Source organism: Bolinopsis microptera, chromosome 13 (genome assembly GCF_026151205.1).
Source record: "Bolinopsis microptera isolate Bmic1 chromosome 13, MBARI_Bmic_1.0, whole genome shotgun sequence".
Taxonomy (NCBI): domain Eukaryota; kingdom Metazoa; phylum Ctenophora; class Tentaculata; order Lobata; family Bolinopsidae; genus Bolinopsis; species Bolinopsis microptera.
In genome coordinates, this window is record NC_087084.1 from 13,643,996 (window position 1) to 13,665,325 (window position 21,330).

At 36.0% G+C, this 21,330-nt stretch overlaps 1 protein-coding gene and 2 long non-coding RNA genes across 3 annotated transcripts; all 3 read left to right on the top strand.

Moving 5' to 3' along the window:
• Positions 1-844: 844 nt before the first annotated feature.
• Positions 845-12,782, top strand: LOC134824807 (uncharacterized). The gene is made up of 8 exons (XM_063836783.1): positions 845-952; positions 9,585-10,019; positions 11,124-11,219; positions 11,394-11,489; positions 11,646-11,789; positions 12,126-12,221; positions 12,478-12,608; positions 12,750-12,782. Exons 1-8 carry the CDS (start codon positions 886-888, stop codon positions 12,780-12,782), a joined length of 1,098 nt encoding a protein of 365 aa, XP_063692853.1. The 5' UTR covers positions 845-885.
• A 2-nt stretch (positions 12,783-12,784) lies between these two features.
• On the top strand, positions 12,785-14,129 carry LOC134825222 (uncharacterized). Its single transcript, XR_010161513.1, has 3 exons — positions 12,785-13,452; positions 13,685-13,762; positions 13,928-14,129. It is a non-coding gene; the product is annotated as an uncharacterized LOC134825222 (long non-coding RNA).
• A 365-nt stretch (positions 14,130-14,494) lies between these two features.
• Positions 14,495-15,557, top strand: LOC134825220 (uncharacterized). The gene is made up of 3 exons (XR_010161510.1): positions 14,495-15,037; positions 15,261-15,330; positions 15,496-15,557. It is a non-coding gene; the product is annotated as an uncharacterized LOC134825220 (long non-coding RNA).
• Positions 15,558-21,330: the final 5,773 nt, after the last annotated feature.

The window sequence follows — 21,330 nt, forward strand, 5'->3', positions numbered from 1 at the left end:
TTCTGTGTTCGTCAAAACGATAATACACAGTTGCCTCGGTGTGAAAATTTTGTCTCTGTTCCTTGCATATAATATTAATTGTATGTTTATTGTTTATATATCTCGAATCACACAGTATCCTGAACATTTCCCTATTTTTGTAACTTCCTGGCTGTTAGTATGGACATTTTCTCGAGATGAATGGGGTTGATCCCTATTATAATCTTCAGATTATCTAGAGCCGTGCTTTTGAGATCTAGCTATCATGATGCTAGCATGTCTTTGTACTGCTTGCATCCTTTTATTTATTGTACAGGGCTTTGTCAATCCGATGCTACCACACAAAGGTGACAAAACCTAGCTTTGGGAGAATTATTTTGTTATAAATGTATCTCGTTCCTATAACACTCCTCGCCCTATAACACTCCTACAGCTGTAGGAGTGTTATAGGGGCAAATATGTTTTGAATAGCCAAATACAGAAACGTCGGAACACAGCCAGTAGAAGTAGATTTTCTTCACTCCGAAATCAAAGTTACCGCTCTTCAGCTTGTGTCTGAAAGAGTGCAATGATTTAGTGACCTAGTGTGTGACGTAGTGTGTGACGTAGTGAGTGACGTAGTGTGTGACGTAGTGTGTGATGTAGTGAGTGACGTAGTGAGTGACGTAGTGTGTGACGTAGTGTGTGACGTAGTATGTGACGTAGTGTGGGACGTAGTGAGTGACGTAGTGTGTGACGTAGTGTGTGACGTAGTGTGTGGCGTAGTGTGTGACGTAGTGTCCACAAATTCATTTAAGTCACGTGATAGCACGTTGTCGAGTTAATTAGTAAATTTGTATTATGTACTTTCCTCAATCTTCAGTTGTTGATATTTCGTTTAAACATCGATTTTTCTAACAATATAGAATGGCAGACATGCGGAATCTTCAAACGAAGTTAATATTCCTACAAATCATCTCGCTATCTCTCTGTGGTAAGCTACGTGACGTGCATGAGCTGCTATTTTACTTATCATTGATCAAAAATATATCAATAATTTATCGTTATAGAAAATAGAAATAGTACCACTTATACCCGGTGAAATGAGATAATATAGTATTAACCATTAAATATTTTTCGCCAAAACCAAAAATTGGGTAGATTGGACCATCGACCGTATCTCCTTTGACACAAAGGAAGTAGATCAATTAAAGTTACCGTTCTCAAATTTATGCAAAATGATACCGGGAATGTAATCGGTCGCTCGTTTTCCTCATTCATTCACGGCCTGAAAATTGTAACGAATTTAGGTTTACTACATCAATCAAACTCAGTAGAAATCTTTTTGAGCTGCTTTCGGGCTGATACTTAGTGTACGTCGGGATAAGAGCTGTAGGTAGTGTGTCCAATGAGGTGAAGTTTATCCAGTAGAAGTGCAAGTGTCGAAAGTATTATCTTTGAATTGACCACAGGGTGACAGGGATATTCAAACAGAAAAGAATCAAGACCTAAATGAAAACATTGAAAATCCATCTGGTTTCATTACAATAAGTTCAAATTGTTTAATTCTCGGTACTTCACTCCTCTGTTTGCTTCATGCTAAATCTAACAGCTGAAACAAACAGGGGTCTGACTCTGAGTTAACAACTTATACTCAAAACGGCATTTTCTAGATGTCTCAGCCTACATATCATAGACTTAATTGCTGTGGCTTGTGTAGTTACATTATCTGATTGGAGATACATCTATTGTTAAATAAGTGTTTTGTTTAAATATAACTTAAAACTAAGATCTTAATCTTAAGTGACTTCCGTCAATACAATTAACGCTCTAGGGAAAAAAGTTTGCTGTTTTTCAGCATTGTAACAGTCTGTATGCTTTGATCTTTCGCAAATACAACAAGGTGTAAAGTTCTAAAATATTGAGAAAAGACAATTTTTTTGAGAAAAGACAATTTTATTATCTATCACCAATTCAATAAATATATATCCGAATAAATTTGATTTAAAATTAAATGATACAAGTATGCTAGCAGCTAGCGCGCTTGTATTAATTGATCAATATACACGCTGTTAAAATGGGTCTTACCACACCACCACTCACATTAGCACAGTTGGTGAACGGACCCAGGCGCTGTTACAGTTAAGCTTTTATGAGCCCTGGTTGACTGCTGAGAGTGGCGACGGGTCCGACATTAATTTTATCTTAGTTTTCCCTATATTCCAGTAAAATTTTAGTTTTGAGTTATATGATTTTTATGCGATAATTAAGTTACAGTTACCTGGGGACCTCAGGCAATCATGTTTATTTTATAAACAGAATATACTCTATTATAGAGATTAGGCGGAATGTCGAATGACAGGCTGAGCGCGGCCCAGTAAAGTTACAGCTGCGCGCAATACATTATTCATTATAGCTTAAAAATTGTTAAATATGCTCGCTATACACTTAACTTTTAGATACCGTGTGTATAATTATATGTACATATTAGTTCATAATACCAAATAACATAACAGTAATAAATAAATCAAAAGCATGAAGAGGTCCAAAACCAATTTAAGCATGACACCAGGTTGAACACATTGTCACCGGATTATAAAAAATAGTATAATATGTCGTTGTAAGAAAAATTTTTTACAGAGCCGGTCGCATAAATACTGCTGCCTATCGAGTGACGGCAAGGCACCTAATAGGCAGCGAAGTAATCGGGAAATGAAGTAATCGGGAAAAATTTGAATTACATGGTTCCTGCAAACCGGAGCCGGTCGCAAACCGGATAACAGGTTAAATCAAATGATTACATAATATACTGATTAAAAGTTTACCATAATGATATTTATGCGATGTATCGCATAAAAGTATACATTAAGGTCAATAAATTTGGTTCACAATAAATTTGGTTACAAAAATTTTGGTAATACCATAATTTTAGTCACAAATTTCGCAAATTTGTATACTACCAGTACCTATAATAGGAAAAGGAAGTAAGAGCCATACTATGACTGTTGTCACGAGTAAAGGCACGGCCTCTTAACACACTGTGCCATTTGTCATGATTTTAGGCTCGATCTCTAAACATACTATGATAATTGGGATGAAAATAGTAAAATGTGAGTGCTGTCACGTCGGCCGGGTGGTTACGTGGTTTTAATACATTTACTTCCCACACGGACGACTGGGGTTCGATTCCCAGTGGGGACCAATCTGGTTCTCAGTGGTGACTAATTCGGTCGGATGCAGCTCGGCCACCAAACCATGGTTTGATGTTTTCATTAGAACTTCTATTCGAAAAAACTTTTGGCGGAAAAAAATTTTAAATTTTCGAAAGTTTTTTCAAAAACTACCTACCTTTCCCAGTGTTTGATTGTAAACCGAGACGGTGCCCGGGTGGTTCTAATGACTAATTTAAATCTTAACAAATATATTATGAAAATTGTAACAATCCCCCACAATTAGGGCACTGCACTCTTAATAAGAAAATGCCACACTGTGTAGAACAGCAACTTTACGATGGAATTTAATAATCCTGTATCTGGTCAAAACCTGGCACAACTTAGCGAGTTTAGAAGGTTTGAGATGTTATTTGTGCTCCCTAGGGTCTCAACTTCAAAAAAAATTTGGGTGGATAATTTTTTATGTTTGTTTAAACCCGTGACCACGCCCTTTTTAAAGCGTGGGAAAATTTTCCCAAAATTATTGAAATTTGCCTATAATATTTGATGGGGGTCTCTAAATGGCTTGATATGATGCCATCAGTATTACTAGAACATAATAAAATAAAATTTGGGTAAATAAAAGTGTAGTGGCACCCTGACCACGCCCATTTACACAATTTTTGGCGGAAAATTCGAAGTTGTTTACTCTAGCAGCAGGGAGGTGTTTAGTGTGTATTTAAACTGCTGAATCAAGTTAAATAGGTTATATAAGTAACTTAATTCAATTAATTGGGCATGTTGAGCCATTAGTTCAGCCTTGGGGAACCACGCCCATATTTCATATTAGGCGCGTATGTGAGAAATTTTTATCTCAGCTTCTGAAGGCCGTAGAAACTTAACTTTGGGCTTAAAACTACCGCAATATGTAAGTTTATATTGACACTATTAAAGTATTAAGGTGCTGAAGCTCTCCAGGACTTACTTTTGGATAAAAATGAGAAAAACTGATATAATTTACTGAAGCGCATTAACCCATATTCACCCATGGGCCTTTTAAAAAAAAACTTCCCTAGCAGCTAGGTTAAGTCAAGTAGGCACATCAATGTATAAAGTTTTACTCGACACAGTGTCCTTCGTAAGGTCTAAAGGTCATTCTGGGCTAGAATAATTTGATTTTGGGTGCCCACTTTTATTAGTAGTCCAACCCTGTCCTAGCTGTGATAAAATTTCTAAACTGCCCTCAGGCGCAAATATATGATTTTTCTATCCATCTCAGCTCCTGAATATTGTAGGACATTCAAGATAACCACAACAGCAGAAAAGCCATATTTATATACATTATACAAGCTATGAAGCAGTACATGGGGTGCATGAAGCAGTATGGGGTGCATAGTTTTTGAGATATTTATTTTTAAAACATGATTTTTAAATAAATCTTGGGCTACCGCATTTATCTTGGGCTACCGAATTTATGTACCAGTACTTCAGCTTATCTTAGAAATCACAAACAACCCGCTGGGCAGCTATCTCTAGTTAAGCTCATTTCAGTACCCGTTGACTATAATATACCCGTTGACTATAATATACATAAAACATTATCGATTTACAATCTACACACTATTTTCAACTCACCCTGTATGCCCACTTTTATGTCAGTACAACCTCCTAGCTCTTTCCACCCACCTCAATCTCATTTAGGAAACTCCAGCACTAGCTAACTGCAGCTCTAGCTATCTTCTGATATTATCCTTTCCCTCCAATATTAGCTCTTTCTACTGACCTCAATCTCATCAAGTGACAAGTAAATTCCGGTTTTAGCAACCTTCAGTTATCTCTAGGCTCCAAATCTACCCTGTTGCTGCCCTCTTCGACTAATTGTAGCTTCTAGCCTGCTAGCTATCACCAGTATCCTACAAATCTAAATTTTATAGCAACCTTTTGGAGGTCTTTCACATATTAAGTAATCATTTTTGGAACATTTTTAAAGAGCTTTAATTGTAGGATGTTGATGCTATTACATGGATAGAGTAAATTGCAACAGTCGTTGCTGGAAAATGATAAAGTTACTTGAAGAACACAAATGGATGGAGCAGGAAGTTATTGGCAGAAGAACTGGAATAGTAGGCTTCCAGTGGCCGCTGGATAGAGCAGAGGGTTAGAAACCGACCGGTCAACGGTTTTGGCCACCGGACGCGGACCGGAAAAGATAGGATACGGTTTGCCGCATTTTGCCGGACCGGAACCGGGTAATGTCGGCCAATCACTAAGATTCACACTCCCTGGCTCGTAGCCCGTAGGACTAACCCCCTACAACTAGTATACGAGTATAGTGCCTTGGCACAGAGTGCAAGTGGGTTAGGGTTACTGAAAAGGATATAAGCATCTCAGGCCATCCCAATACCGGAAGAGAACTGGGGGTCACAATGGTGAACAATTGTGAAAATGGTGAAATTTTACAATGGAAACAAAATCATTCACTATTTGTCACCATTTTACACGATTTTTCACCAAATTAGAATGAAGTTGAAGTCACTGGAAAGAGCTAGAATTGGAGGGAAAATTAATATTAGGATAGGGCTGGAGGTAACTATTAGTAGCTTCAGCGGCTGCACGACTTCCAGGCCCCCCTATTATTATGGGTCAGATCATATGACGTATAATTAGTGATGTGACGCATAATTAGTGATGTGATCCACCATCTATGATTTACAGAACATGTGATTTGAGTCATTACAACAAGTCAGTAATGACTTGCTGCTCTTTAATAACTCTTAAGGGATATGCAGGGAGCAGCCTCACCTCACTGTCCACAATGACTGACCCAAAGTAAGTCTTCTCGAAATAATTAACTATAGACATTAGCTTAGGCAAGTTTGTCTGTATATAGTACGTTATTTCAGAGAATACTTGCTCGACATCAGATCGGCTCACTCCCGTTGCATTTCTTTGGCACGTACGTCTGACATCCCTAGATACGAGAACCCCCCTTAGCTTTACCATGAGCTCCCGTCCCTTATGTGATATACGAGTCGAGCGGTCAAATCTTAAAGATCATGTTTACTTCTTAATGCACAGCTATGATACATACAGAGTTGACATGTGAACTCTACCCTGTATCTCGCCCATTTCTAGGTCAGTTAAATTCTACCGATGGATCACATCACTAATTATACGTCACTGATTAGTGACATGATCAGATCTCCATGGGACCCTAATAATTGGGGGACCTGGAAGTCGGCCTCCTGCTTCAGCTGGACTTTGCTAGATGAGGTTGTACTGACATAAAAGTGGGCATATATTATAGTCGACGGGTACTGAAATGAGCTTAACTAGAGATAGCTGCCCGGCGGGTTGTTTGTGATTTCTAAGATGAGCTGATGAGTGATGGTGCTGGTTCATAAATGCGGTAGTGTTGAACCTTTGTTGTATTTTTAAGCGCAAGATATATTTAAAAATCATGTTTTAAAAATAAATATCTCAAAAACTATGCACTATAGACCCCATACTGCTTCATAGCTTGTATATAAATATCAATATGGCCATTCTGCTGTTGTGGTTATCTTGAAAGTCCTACAATATTCAGGAGCTGAGATGGATAGAAAAATCTTATATTTGCGCCTGAGGGCAATGTAGAAATTTTACTACCTAGGCCAGGGTTGGACTACTGATAAACGTGGGCACCCAAAATCAAATTATTCTAGCCCAGAATGACCTTTAGACCTTACGAATTTTACTCGACCGTGTCGAGTAAAACTTTATACATTGATGTGCCTACTTGACTTAACCTAGCTGCTAGGGAAGTTTTTTGTTTGTTAATGCGCTTCAGTAAATTATATCAGTTTTTCTCATTTTTATCCAAAAGTAAGTCCTGGAGAGCTTCAGCACCTTAATAGTGTCAATATAAACTTACATATTGCGGTAATTTTAAACCCAAAGTTAAGTTTCTACGGCCTTCAGAAGCTGAGATAAAAATTTCTCACATACGCGCCTAATATGAAATATGGGCGTGGTTCCCCAAGGCTGAACTAATGGCTCAACATGCCCAATTAATTGAATTAAGTTACTTATATAACCTATTTAACTTGATTCAGCAGTTTAAATACACACTAAACACCTCCCTGCTGCTAGAGTAAACAACTTCGAATTTTCCGAATTTTCCGCCAAAAATTGTGTAAATGGGCGTGGTCAGGGTGCCACTACACTTTTATTTACCCAAAATTTATTTCATTATGTTCTAGTAATACTGATGGCATCATATCAAGCCATTTAGAGACCCCCATCAAATATTATAGGCAAATTTCAATAATTTTGGGAAAATTTTCCCACGCTTTAAAAAGGGCGTGGTCACGGGTTTAAACAAACATAAAAAATTATCCACCCAAATTTTTTTTGAAGTAGAGACCCTAGGGAGCACAAATAACATCTCAAACCTTCTAAACTCGCTAAGTTGTGCCAGGTTTTGACCAGATACTTTATTATAAACCTCATCTGACAAATATCGCGAAAACTTAAAGTTTTCTGTGCTTTAACGGCCAGAATGAATGACTGAATCAAACAAAAAATTGTATCACAACGGGACAATTCCCCATCTTCAAGCAAACACTATCGTCCCTAATAAAATAACAACACATGAATTGTAAAAAATACACTCTTGTGAAAGCCACACTCATCTCACTGATTTGTCTTCAGTATGAATTGTCCCTCCTTTGATGTAGTGGTGCTTGTTTGGCTCAGCTTCTTTTTGACACGATCCTTCAAAGAGCGGTCTGGACTAATGAAGACTGAGCTGAACTTCTCTGATTGTCGCAGCTTTCGAGCTTGACTGATTATTTGATAGGCTGTACTGGAACTAGACAGAGTAACCTTGACTGGCCTAGTAGTTTTCTCCTTCGACTTGCCAACCCTACTGAGCTCCATTGCTGGTTTCAGTCCAATCTCTTCAAAAATTTCTTCGACAGTTTTGTTCAAGTCTTTACTGGAATCTTCTGACAAACAAAAAATCATAATGTTCTTGCTCCGGTTTTCTGCTTGCACCACAGACTTGACGACTTCCTTCAAAGTCTCGGCGGTAACTGAACTTTCAGGTTGACAAACCATGACGTTTTCCTGAACTGTATCGCTGTACGATTTAAACTGACTTTCTACCGTGTCTTTGACGACGGTCTGCACTGCCTGCAACTGTTTCTGCAACTGTTTTTCTTTGCAGTCAATTATTGATTCCTGAGCGCTGATGACCAATTTCTGATTCTCAATCAACTGATCCTTGATTGAGCTCAATCTGTTTTTCATCTTCTTCAAATTTTCATTTTGAAAGCGAACCAAATGAAACGATTCCGAAAAAAACGCTGCAAACTTTTCCTTATCCTCTAGATTCAATGTCCTTTTAGTCAAAAAGTGTTTGCACAATACAGAAGTTATGTGAATTGGTTCTTCACAACCGAACTGATCCATAACTCTTGTCATCCAATCCTCAGCTTTAAACATAATACTGTCAATCTCCGTGTCGTCCACAGCTGCCATGATGCGAGGCTAAGCCACAAGGTGAAAGGCACAAAATCTCACCGTTAAACAAGGCGAGATAAGAAAGCAGATAAGATAGCAAATTAATCAAACGTATGCTATTAGTGTAGGGCTGAACTGAAGAAATTCCGATCATTTTGAGCCAATAAACATTTTTATGATTTTTGGTTACTTGCTAATTAGTAACTATCCAATTATCTAATTGTCTGACATGAACATTTGTCTTACAAAAGTTTTTCTCGTCGATATGATAATTACCCTCAATTAATTCGTATCCTTCTACGATGTTCAAGCTGAAGATATTTGACAAACAAGAAAGGAGGTAAAAAGTGGCAAAAGTGGTAAAAAGTGGCCTTAAGACACGTGGACAATTTTGGAAAATTTGGCCACCCGAATGAAACTTAAAATTGAACCTAAAAACTTATAAATCCTCTGGAAGGTTCTTCTGTCAGTATATCGATTTTTTCAGACGGATCTGTCTGTACTATAGTACTATCTTTGCACTCTGCACTGCAAATGTCCATATCACGCAAAATATTGACCTTATTAGGTAATCGTGACGTCACGTTATCCATGACAGTTGGCACGAGTACTGAATAGACTGTGCCTGCAGTCACGTCAGGCACGGATTATCAGCTAGGTACGGCTTTTGAAAAGCCGAGTGCCTGAGGAGTTGTCACGTATCCTTGGCACGCCCTATAAACACACTACGTACATAATATGGTCATTACATCTGACCGCACCATGACAACAGTCATGGTGACAACAGTCATGGTGACAACAGTCATGGTGACAACAGTCATAGTATGGTCGGGCCCTTAAATTCTGAGAATAAACTATGGGCGAAATTCATACAATTCCTTTACAATTTTGCTAGAACACCTCTTCTTTAAATTCATGATATTCATTAATCGTTGCTCAGTAGTCATGAATTAAACATACAATTAACAGGTTGGTTACCAGTCGAACGTAACGTGAAAATAGAGTGGGATTTTGAGTCGACACCTTTAGAAATTAAAACTAATAGTGTGCTGGGGAGAGACGATAGGGTGTCAGTGTGGTTCTTCTCTGCTGAGGGAGAGGATGCAGGAGGAGTCCAGCTCTGGTTCACCTCTACTCCACAACACTTCCTCGGCTACTGCAGCCAATCCTTGACTAACTTCCCTGTTAAACCCCCCTCTACTGCTGACAAGGTGTGGCGTTTCACTCTAACCAGGACTGCAGGTGTTAGACTAGTGATACACTGTAACGAGGTAGAGGTGCTCAACAAACTGCTCTCTCAATCAACTTGTACTGACAGTAGGTGGAGCACGTACTGGAACAGGGACGTGACAAAGATAGAGTTCTCCGGCGACACAGCATCTGATTACTACGGAACACAACCAGGTGACTAATAACAACACGCTTTGTTTTAACAAAGTAACAATAACTTTAATTTACAAATAAGCCAACTTGCTGATTCTCTCGTAAGCTCGTGATTACGCGTTTCTGTCTAAATTTCAAGTATATTATTTAGTTATTTAACATAAACGCATATATTATAGGATATGGGATATAGGATAGTTAGTACATATTGTTATTTATCTCTACTATAATTCAAAAGATTCTTTCTGTCTATCTGTCTGTATGTACGACCGCCCACGTGCAAAACAAACGAAAAATATGAACTTGCGTAGTAACCATGGTAACGAAGGTTGTTACACGCACGTGCACGTGCAAAGATTGTTAAAACGGCATTTTTAATCGTTTTTGTTGATATTACGTTGTGTTTAGTGCGAGCAACATTTTAATTGGCTGTATCTTCGGTTGTGTAGGATATTTTTTGACGCGATTTAAACTTACTAACAACTTAACAAAAAATACTATTAGCTTCCTCCCTGTGACCATGGGTTTTCTAGTAACTTAATAAAGTGGTTTTATCAATTACTGTTCTCCGAATGAAATAAAATCATATTCTTTCAGATTGCAAAATAGCTAACTATAATTTAGAAATATTGCATATTTTGTAGTAGACATCATGGAGACAAGCCATTTTCAGCTACTAAGGTTGAAACAATTATCAATTGAAAACTGATGTTTTTACAAAATATCTTGAACATAAACAGTAAAAGGTATTTTACCAAACAAAATCAAAACTTTTTTGGTTCAAGATTTATTTTGCAGAGTTTACACAATATGTGCATTGTGCTTCATAATTTGTTGATGAGGCGAATTTTTAGCGTTAATCCTAATGACTGATAGCAATTTGAATTAGTATTGGGCTTAGAACCAAGAAGGAAAATTTGTGGTACGAAAATTACAAGAACCGTAAGAGTCTGGGTGGCAATAATTTCCTCGAAAAACCGTGGAATATGTGGATATCTAATTTTTCACATATTTCTATAAATCTAATGTTATTGTAACACATCTGAACTGTATTTAAATAGTTATATAATAAAGATTTTCTTATCTTCCACTACGATTTGCCAGTTTTAACGTTATTAATTCCAGAGCCGTGTGGGGAAGGAACATATCGGAATGATACTATGACAAGCTGTGAGACATGTGACGCTGGATTGACACCAAACTCTGATAAAACAGCCTGTGGTAAGATAACTTTAAAGCTTATTAAATTTAATATTATTGTTATGTTTTAAATTTGAATTAACTGTGCTATTGTTTCAAATCTTATGTAATTGTAACATATCTGAAGTGTACATACATAATAACGATTTTCTTATCTTCTACAACGATTTGCCATTTGTAACGTTAAAATTGTAGAGCCGTGTGGAGAAAAAACATATCGGAATGATGCTATGACAAGCTGTGAGACATGTGACGCTGGATTTACACCAAACTCTAACAAAACAGCCTGTGGTAAGATACCTTTAAAACTTATAAAATTTAATTATAATATTATGTTTTATGTTTTAAATTTGAATTAACTGTGCTATAGAAGTATTGGTACTCACAATAACTTCTAAATAAGGTAGTTCAAATGAATTGCTGCTTAAAGATTTCCTAATTCTTCAGAGTCATGTCCAGCTGGAAGCTACAAGAACATTGAGATGAACACATGTGAAGAATGTCCCGATAACACGATCAGTTCAGAAGGAGCAGCCTTGTGTACAGCTTGTGAACTTGGCCAGGAACGAAACTTAGGGAGAACAAAATGTGGTAAGAATTGTTAACAAGAACTGAGCTGAGATGATTATATGTATAATATATAGATGGGCAAAGATAGGCTAAGGGTTAAGACGGGATAAGGATAAGGCGCCAGATAGGGCTTAGAATCAAGAAAGCAAATTTGTGGTACGAAAAGACAAGAACCGTAAGAGTCTGGGTGGTAATAATTCTATCAAAAAACCGTGGTTGTGTGGATATTTAATTTGTCACCTATTGTTTTAAATCTTATGTAATTGTAACACATCTAATTTGTACTTAAATACTTATATAATAACGATTTTCTTATCTTCCACTACGATTTGCCAGTTGTAACGTTATTAATTCCAGAGCCGTGTGGGGAAGGAACATATCGGAATGATGCTATGACAAGCTGTGAGACATGTGACGCTGGATGGAAACCAAACACTAACAAAACTGCCTGTGGTAAGATAAATTTAAATCTTATATTATTGTTATGTTTTAAATTTAATTTAACTGTGCTACAGAATGGTAAATTGTATATAGTATTTGAGACTTGGACCCCCGAGCAAACGATAGTATAGTAATATTTGAGGTTGCTTGAAAGGGTTCGGGTTGGGACAGGAAAACTAAATCGCGGAACTGCGGAAGAGAACATAAGAAACCGTCAAAATAACCCTTATTAATCAGTTTAACGTTATTTAATATGACATATCGACAGTGAGCTGTACGGGACTGAAGGCTGAGTGGAGAACTGCGATCAGAACAAAAACACAGTTCCCAGTAGTCCCGGGAACCGTGGTGGAAGTGAATTGTATTGAATCCAGAGCTCTCAATAAAGGGAGCAGCGAGGTGACCTGCACCTCAGGAACGGAATTTATTTTCGATTTTAATGAACCCGAGTGTATAAATACAGGTATAATTGTAAAAGCGGATATGCTAAATGACCATAGCATCACTACAAAAGGATAACTAAATTCTTCATATAACCAGGGTAGTATCAGCATAACGGAAGAAAGGGGGTAAAATAATGTCGTAAGGGGGAGAGTTGGTTAATGGTTATATTACTATAGAAAACTGATTTAATTTAATGTTACAGTTGATGGGCTATGACAAATAGCTTAGATGATACTGCAATCTAACTTAGATATCCAAATAAGAAAATGTATGTTTGAGTTTTCTGGGTGGAAAAGTATGACAGCAGAAACCCAGAACCCATAAGTCCCCAGAAAAGTTATCGAGGTAACCTGCTCTTACATCTCAACACAACAGCATTTGACAAAGCAAAATAAAATGTAAAATCAATTTAAATTCAAAAATTTAACAAAGAATGCATTTTCATTAAAACATAGTAAAACACTTTGTTGCATAAATACATTAAATTTAAACTAAAACACTTAATACAATCGTGAGATGTACGTAGAATCCAGCTCAATGTTACAACATAAACCCTTGATGATATAGTTTAGTAAATATTAGAAACTAACCGCACATCCGGTGATTTCCATTTCAAATGACAAAAACCAGAAGATCTTAATAAGGTCTAATGATAATATACTTCTATCTCAAGTTATTAATTAACAACCCCAGGAACAATGACGACGATGTATAAAGTCTATACGAATGTCGACAGAATAGAGATGAACAGGAAGAAACTGAGAGAATATCAGCTCCAATTAATTTATGAGAATTCAAGGTCAGTAAGAAAAATGTCCACTTAAAGTGTTTGTTTTTTTTCATCATATACTGCAACACTCCTATTGTGTTGAATTCCCAAAATTCAATTGCTGTTTAATATTATCTAAATTAATTTCAATTTAATTGTGACCAACATTTTACATTTTGAACATGAACTGTGCTGATCACCATAAATTACATGTACAATACCAGAAATAATGTGTCACTTGGCAATAAAATCACCATTTCAGAATACGGATTACAGAAACGAGCTTCATGGCATTGATAAGTGATGAATACCCTGAAAAAAGACACATAACTCCATCACTGTGAGACACATTTGTGTTTTTAAACATTCATAAACATTATTCAATGTTAAATACATATTATTTGTAAATATGTATTTAACATTAAATTAAATTCAAAATCTATTCAAAGATTTAACAAAGGTTTGATGTATTGCTATTATATCATATTATAACAATTTATTTCAGACCCTTACTCAGTAGGAACAAACCTTTCAACTGCAAAGATGTGAATCCTTTGTTGACCATGTTATGAGCTGTGAGCAGTAAGTACAAAAAGCGGAGGATTACTCTATTCGTCGAAATCTTTCAAAAAACTGCTCAATCAACATCCAAAAAATTTTAACAATATTAAGTTATTAGGCTCATATTAATACTTCTCTATGGCGGCCGAGATGACTCACCAAAATTTTCACTGAAAATTTTGAATTAAAAAATTAATTATACAATTAATCGCAAAATAAAAACGATTTTGAATTTGATTTGTAAAATGATTTTAAAATTTAAATAAAAAACGATTTTCATATTGAAGTTGAAAACGATTCTCATTTTTAAAACGATTTTGAGTTTGATTTTGAAAACGATATTGATTTTGATTTTGAGTTTGAAAACGATATTGGTTTTGATTTTAAAAAAGATATTGATTTTGATTTTAAAAACGATATTGATTTTGATTTTAAAAACGATATTAATTAATTTTTTAATTCAAAATTTTCAGTGAAAATTTTGGTGAGCCATCTCGGCCGCCATACTTCTCATACAAATTTACAACAAAGTCTTCATGTTATGTATCCTGAGTTTGGACAGGATAATATTACCCGCTTAAAATATTTCCATCGCGATACATAATACTCAATAAATGTAATAGATTCGTAGTTAAGTGTTGTAATTAGTTTTGAACTGCTGAAGTTTATACAGCCCTAATATATAACAACCTTAGAAAAGCAAACTTATTTGCCTTCGTTTTTAAACCTACTTTCAGCGTTTATCAGCAGCTACAATTAAGGTACGTACCTATAATTAATACGTAGAATCTAGTTAATTGTAATAACATACACCATTGATAGCTTCGTGATATTTTCTAGCAAATATTAGAAACTGACTGGAAATCCGGTGCTTTCCCTTTCAAATGGCAAAAGCGAGAAGATCTTTATATCGTCAATTAATGATAATTTAATTTAATTTTAAGTTATTACTAAACAACTCCAGGAACGAAGACGATGCTGTATAAAGACTATACGAAGGTTCAACAGGAAGAAAGAGAGGATATCAGCTTCAACCAATCAATGAGAATTGAAGGTTAGTAAAAAATTACCCTTTTTAAAGTGCTTTTTCGTGATAACACTTCTATTGTGCTGAATTCCTAAAATTCGATTGCTGTTTAAAACACACATTGCTATTATCTAACTTATTTTGAACTTGACTGTGATCAAATTTTGAACATGAACTGTGCTGATCACCATAAATTACATGTACAATACCAGAAATAATGTGTCACTCGGCAATAAAATCACCATTTCAGATTACAGAAACGAACTTCATGGCATTGATAAGTGATGAATACCCTGAAAAAGAAACAAAACTCCATCACTGTGAGACATATTTGTGTTTATAAACATTTGTTAACATTATTCAATGTTAAATACATATTATTTATAAATATGTATTTAACATTAAACAAAATTCAAAATCTATACAAAGATTTAACAAAGTTTTGATGTTTTGCTATTACATTATATTATAACAATTTATTTCAGACCCTTTCTCAGCAGGAACGAACCTTTCAACTGAAAAAACAAAATGTGAACTCTTTGTAAACTAATCCTGTATCTGGTCAAAACCTGGCACAACTTAGCGAGTTTAGAAGGTTTGAGATGTTATTTGTGCTCCCTAGGGTCTCAACTTCAAAAAAAATTTGGGTGGATAATTTTTTATGTTTGTTTAAACCCGTGACCACGCCCTTTTTAAAGCGTGGGAAAATTTTCCCAAAATTATTGAAATTTGCCTATAATATTTGATGGGGGTCTCTAAATGGCTTGATATGATGCCATCAGTATTACTAGAACATAATAAAATAAAATTTGGGTAAATAAAAGTGTAGTGGCACCCTGACCACGCCCATTTACACAATTTTTGGCGGAAAATTCGAAGTTGTTTACTCTAGCAGCAGGGAGGTGTTTAGTGTGTATTTAAACTGCTGAATCAAGTTAAATAGGTTATATAAGTAACTTAATTCAATTAATTGGGCATGTTGAGCCATTAGTTCAGCCTTGGGGAACCACGCCCATATTTCATATTAGGCGCGTATGTGAGAAATTTTTATCTCAGCTTCTGAAGGCCGTAGAAACTTAACTTTGGGCTTAAAACTACCGCAATATGTAAGTTTATATTGACACTATTAAAGTATTAAGGTGCTGAAGCTCTCCAGGACTTACTTTTGGATAAAAATGAGAAAAACTGATATAATTTACTGAAGCGCATTAACCCATATTCACCCATGGGCCTTTTAAAAAAAACTTCCCTAGCAGCTAGGTTAAGTCAAGTAGGCACATCAATGTATAAAGTTTTACTCGACACAGTGTCCTTCGTAAGGTCTAAAGGTCATTCTGGGCTAGAATAATTTGATTTTGGGTGCCCACTTTTATTAGTAGTCCAACCCTGTCCTAGCTGTGATAAAATTTCTAAACTGCCCTCAGGCGCAAATATATGATTTTTCTATCCATCTCAGCTCCTGAATATTGTAGGACATTCAAGATAACCACAACAGCAGAAAAGCCATATTTATATACATTATACAAGCTATGAAGCAGTACATGGTGTGCATGAAGCAGTATGGGGTGCATAGTTTTTGAGATATTTATTTTTAAAACATGATTTTTAAATAAATCTTGGGCTACCGCATTTATCTTGGGCTACCGAATTTATGTACCAGTACTTCAGCTTATCTTAGAAATCACAAACAACCCGCTGGGCAGCTATCTCTAGTTAAGCTCATTTCAGTACCCGTTGACTATAATATACCCGTTGACTATAATATACATAAAACATTATCGATTTACAATCTACACACTATTTTCAACTCACCCTGTATGCCCACTTTTATGTCAGTACAACCTCCTAGCTCTTTCCACCCACCTCAATCTCATTTAGGAAACTCCAGCACTAGCTAACTGCAGCTCTAGCTATCTTCTGATATTATCCTTTCCCTCCAATATTAGCTCTTTCTACTGACCTCAATCTCATCAAGTGACAAGTAAATTCCGGTTTTAGCAACCTTCAGTTATCTCTAGGCTCCAAATCTACCCTGTTGCTGCCCTCTTCGACTAATTGTAGCTTCTAGCCTGCTAGCTATCACCAGTATCCTACAAATCTAAATTTTATAGCAACCTTTTGGAGGTCTTTCACATATTAAGTAATCATTTTTGGAACATTTTTAAAGAGCTTTAATTGTAGGATGTTGATGCTATTACATGGATAGAGTAAATTGCAACAGTCGTTGCTGGAAAATGATAAAGTTACTTGAAGAACACAAATGGATGGAGCAGGAAGTTATTGGCAGAAGAACTGGAATAGTAGGCTTCCAGTGGCCGCTGGATAGAGCAGAGGGTTAGAAACCGACCGGTCAACGGTTTTGGCCACCGGACGCGGACCGGAAAAGATAGGATACGGTTTGCCGCATTTTGCCGGACCGGAACCGGGTAATGTCGGCCAATCACTAAGATTCACACTCCCTGGCTCGTAGCCCGTAGGACTAACCCCCTACAACTAGTATACGAGTATAGTGCCTTGGCACAGAGTGCAAGTGGGTTAGGGTTACTGAAAAGGATATAAGCATCTCAGGCCATCCCAATACCGGAAGAGAACTGGGGGTCACAATGGTGAACAATTGTGAAAATGGTGAAATTTTACAATGGAAACAAAATCATTCACTATTTGTCACCATTTTACACGATTTTTCACCAAATTAGAATGAAGTTGAAGTCACTGGAAAGAGCTAGAATTGGAGGGAAAATTAATATTAGGATAGGGCTGGAGGTAACTATTAGTAGCTTCAGCGGCTGCACGACTTCCAGGCCCCCCTATTATTATGGGTCAGATCATATGACGTATAATTAGTGATGTGACGCATAATTAGTGATGTGATCCACCATCTATGATTTACAGAACATGTGATTTGAGTCATTACAACAAGTCAGTAATGACTTGCTGCTCTTTAATAACTCTTAAGGGATATGCAGGGAGCAGCCTCACCTCACTGTCCACAATGACTGACCCAAAGTAAGTCTTCTCGAAATAATTAACTATAGACATTAGCTTAGGCAAGTTTGTCTGTATATAGTACGTTATTTCAGAGAATACTTGCTCGACATCAGATCGGCTCACTCCCGTTGCATTTCTTTGGCACGTACGTCTGACATCCCTAGATACGAGAACCCCCCTTAGCTTTACCATGAGCTCCCGTCCCTTATGTGATATACGAGTCGAGCGGAGTAGTAATGTAGGGACCGTTCAACCAACATTTTGGACCGAACCGGGGCAGGAAGTGATTATAACCCTAACAGGAAGTGATTATCAGCCTAACAGGAAGTATTAACCCTAATTATAGCCCAATTAGACATCAATTACTCTAATCATGACGTACAACAGGAAACTCACCCTTCCTCTCAAAGTAACCGATACAGGAAACAGTACTAACCTAGAGGGACGCAGTGATTATAACCCTAACAGGATGTAATTATGACATTAACAGGAGGTATTAACCCTAATTATAACCCAATTAGACATCAATTACTCTAATCATGACGTACAACAGGAAACTAACCCTCCTCTCAAAGTAGCCGATACAGGAAACAGTACTAACCTAGAGGGACACAGGGATTATAACCCTAACAGGATGTAATTATGACATTAACAGGAGGTATTAACCCTAATTATAGCCCAATTAGACATCAATTACTCTAATCATGACGTACAACAGGAAACTAACCCTCCTCTCAAAGTAACCGATACAGGAAACAGTACTAACCTAGAGGGACACAGGGATTATAACCCTAACAGGATGTAATTTTGACATTAACAGGAGGTATTAACCCTAATTATAGCCCAATTAGACATCAATTACTCTAATCATGACGTACAACAGGAAACTAACCCTCCTCTCAAAGTAACCGATACAGGAAACAGTACTAACCTAGAGGGACACAGGGATTATAACCCTAACAGGATGTAATTATGACATTAACAGGAGGTATTAACCCTAATTATAGCCCAATTAGACATCAATTACTCTCATAATGACGTACAACAGGAAACTAACCCTCCTCTCAAAGTAACCGATACAGGAAACAGTACTAACCTAGAGGGACACAGGGATTATAACCCTAACAGGATGTAATTATGACATTAACAGGAGGTATTAACCCTAATTATAGCCCAATTAGACATCAATTACTCTAATCATGACGTACAACAGGAAACTAACCTTCCTCTCAAAGTAACCGATACAGGAAACAGTACTAACCTAGAGGGACACAGGGATTATAACCCCAACAGGATGTTATTATAGTCGTTAACAGGTAGGATTAACCCTAATTATATCCCAGTCAGTCATTAATTAGCCCAATCATGACGTACAACGGGAAATTAACCCTAATTCATGCCAAAGGAAACGGTATTAACCTAGAGGGCTCGGCTGTGATGATTTTAATCCTAACAGGATGTTATTATAATCGTTAACAGGAAGGATTAACCCTAATTATATCCCAATCAGCCATTAATTAGCCCAATCATGACGTACAACAGGAAATTAACCCTAATTAGTATCAAAGGAAACGGTATTAACCTAGAGGACTGCAGTGATTTTAATCCTAACAGGATGTTATTATAACGTTAACAGGAAGAATTCACCCTGATTATATCCCAATCAGCCATTAATGAGCCCAATAGTGACGTACAACAGGAAGATAATCCTTCACATCAAAGGAAACGGTTCTCAATCTGTTCTCAACTGGTCTTTGAGAGCGAATAAGAATAGAAAACAACAGATTTCGGCTATCTAGAACAGATGTGTTTCATTAGAATATGTTTACTCTTTAATTTGCTCAAAGTTAATACGAGATGACATACAAAATTATAAAATAATTATCAATTTTATAAAATCTTACAAAAATTAATTCCATGTGAAATATTAGAAGCGTCTTAGATCAGTTATAAGTTCCTGTGAACAGATGCGAACATTTATAAGATCTTGTGAACAGATGCGAACATTTATTCATTCCCTTTGAACAGATGCGACCATTTATAAGTTCCTGTGAACAGATGCGAACATTTCTTAATTCCCTTTGAATAGTTGCGAATATTTTATCTGATAAATTAATTCCACAAGAATAAATAAAGGCAAATGTAAATATTTTTAAAATCGCACGGAATATTTTATCTGATAAATTAATTCCGCCGGAATAAATAAAGGTAAATGCGAATAGTTGAGAATATTTTATCTAATAAATTAATTCCACAGGAATAATTAAAGGCAATTGTGAACATTTTAAAAATCGCATGGAATATTTTATCTGATAAATTATTTCCGCAGGAATAATTAAAGGCAATTGTGGACATTTTAAAAATCGCACGGAATATTTTATCTGATAAATTAATTCCGCAGGAATAATTAAAGGCAATTGTGAATATTCTAAAAATCGCACGGAATATTTTATCTGATAAATTAATTCCGCCGGATTATTTTATCTGATAAATTAATTCCGCCGGAATATTTTATCTGATAAATTAATTCCGCCGGAATATTTTATCTGATAAATAAATTCCGCCGGAATAAATAAAGGTAAATGCGAATAGTTGAGAATATTTTATCTGATAAATTAATTCCGCCGGAATATTTTATCTGATAAATTAATTCCGCCGGAATATTTTATCTGATAAATTAATTCCGCCGGAATATTTTATCTGATAAATAAATTCCGCCGGAATAAATAAAGGTTAATGCGAATAGTTGAGAATATTTTATCTGATAAATTAATTCCGCAGGAATAATTAAAGGCAATTGTGAACATTTTAAGAATCGCACGGAATATTTTAACTGATAAATTAATTCCGCCGGAATAAATAAAGGTAAATGCGAATAGTTGAGAATATTTTATCTGATAAATTAATTCCGCAGGCATAATTAAAGGCAATTGTGAACATTTTAAAAATCGCACGGAATATTTTATCTGATAATTCCGCCGGAATAAATAAAGGTAAATGTGAATAGTTGAGAATATTTTATCTAATAAATTAATTCCACAGGAATAATTAAAGGCAATTGTGAACATTTTAAAATCGCAGAGAATAAAATATAAACAAATTATAAGTTAAACTGATGCAGTTTAAAAATCATATAATAAATAAAGCTGAAATGACACACAATTGAATAAAATTACGAAATTTTACATACCAGAACCTATACATTAACAATTTAGACAAGTCTAAAATAGCTGCTCCTAAGTCCTAATTAAATCGGCTTATCTAACACGATAACAGGCTTAACAAGTTCTAGTCCAACCAGTTTATCAGAGAAAATGCAAAACCTCTCGAAT

What these genes read in the sequence shown, in the direction of transcription:
- LOC134824807 (XM_063836783.1), top strand. Translation starts at nt 886, where the DNA reads ATGGCAGACATGCGGAATCTTCAAACGAAGTTAATATTCCTACAAATC. An exon ending in CATCTCGCTATCTCTCTGTG is followed by an intron (nt 953 to 9,584) that starts GTAAGCTACGTG and finishes TACAATTAACAG; the next exon opens with GTTGGTTACCAGTCGAACGT. An exon ending in TTACTACGGAACACAACCAG is followed by an intron (nt 10,020 to 11,123) that starts GTGACTAATAAC and finishes TATTAATTCCAG; the next exon opens with AGCCGTGTGGGGAAGGAACA.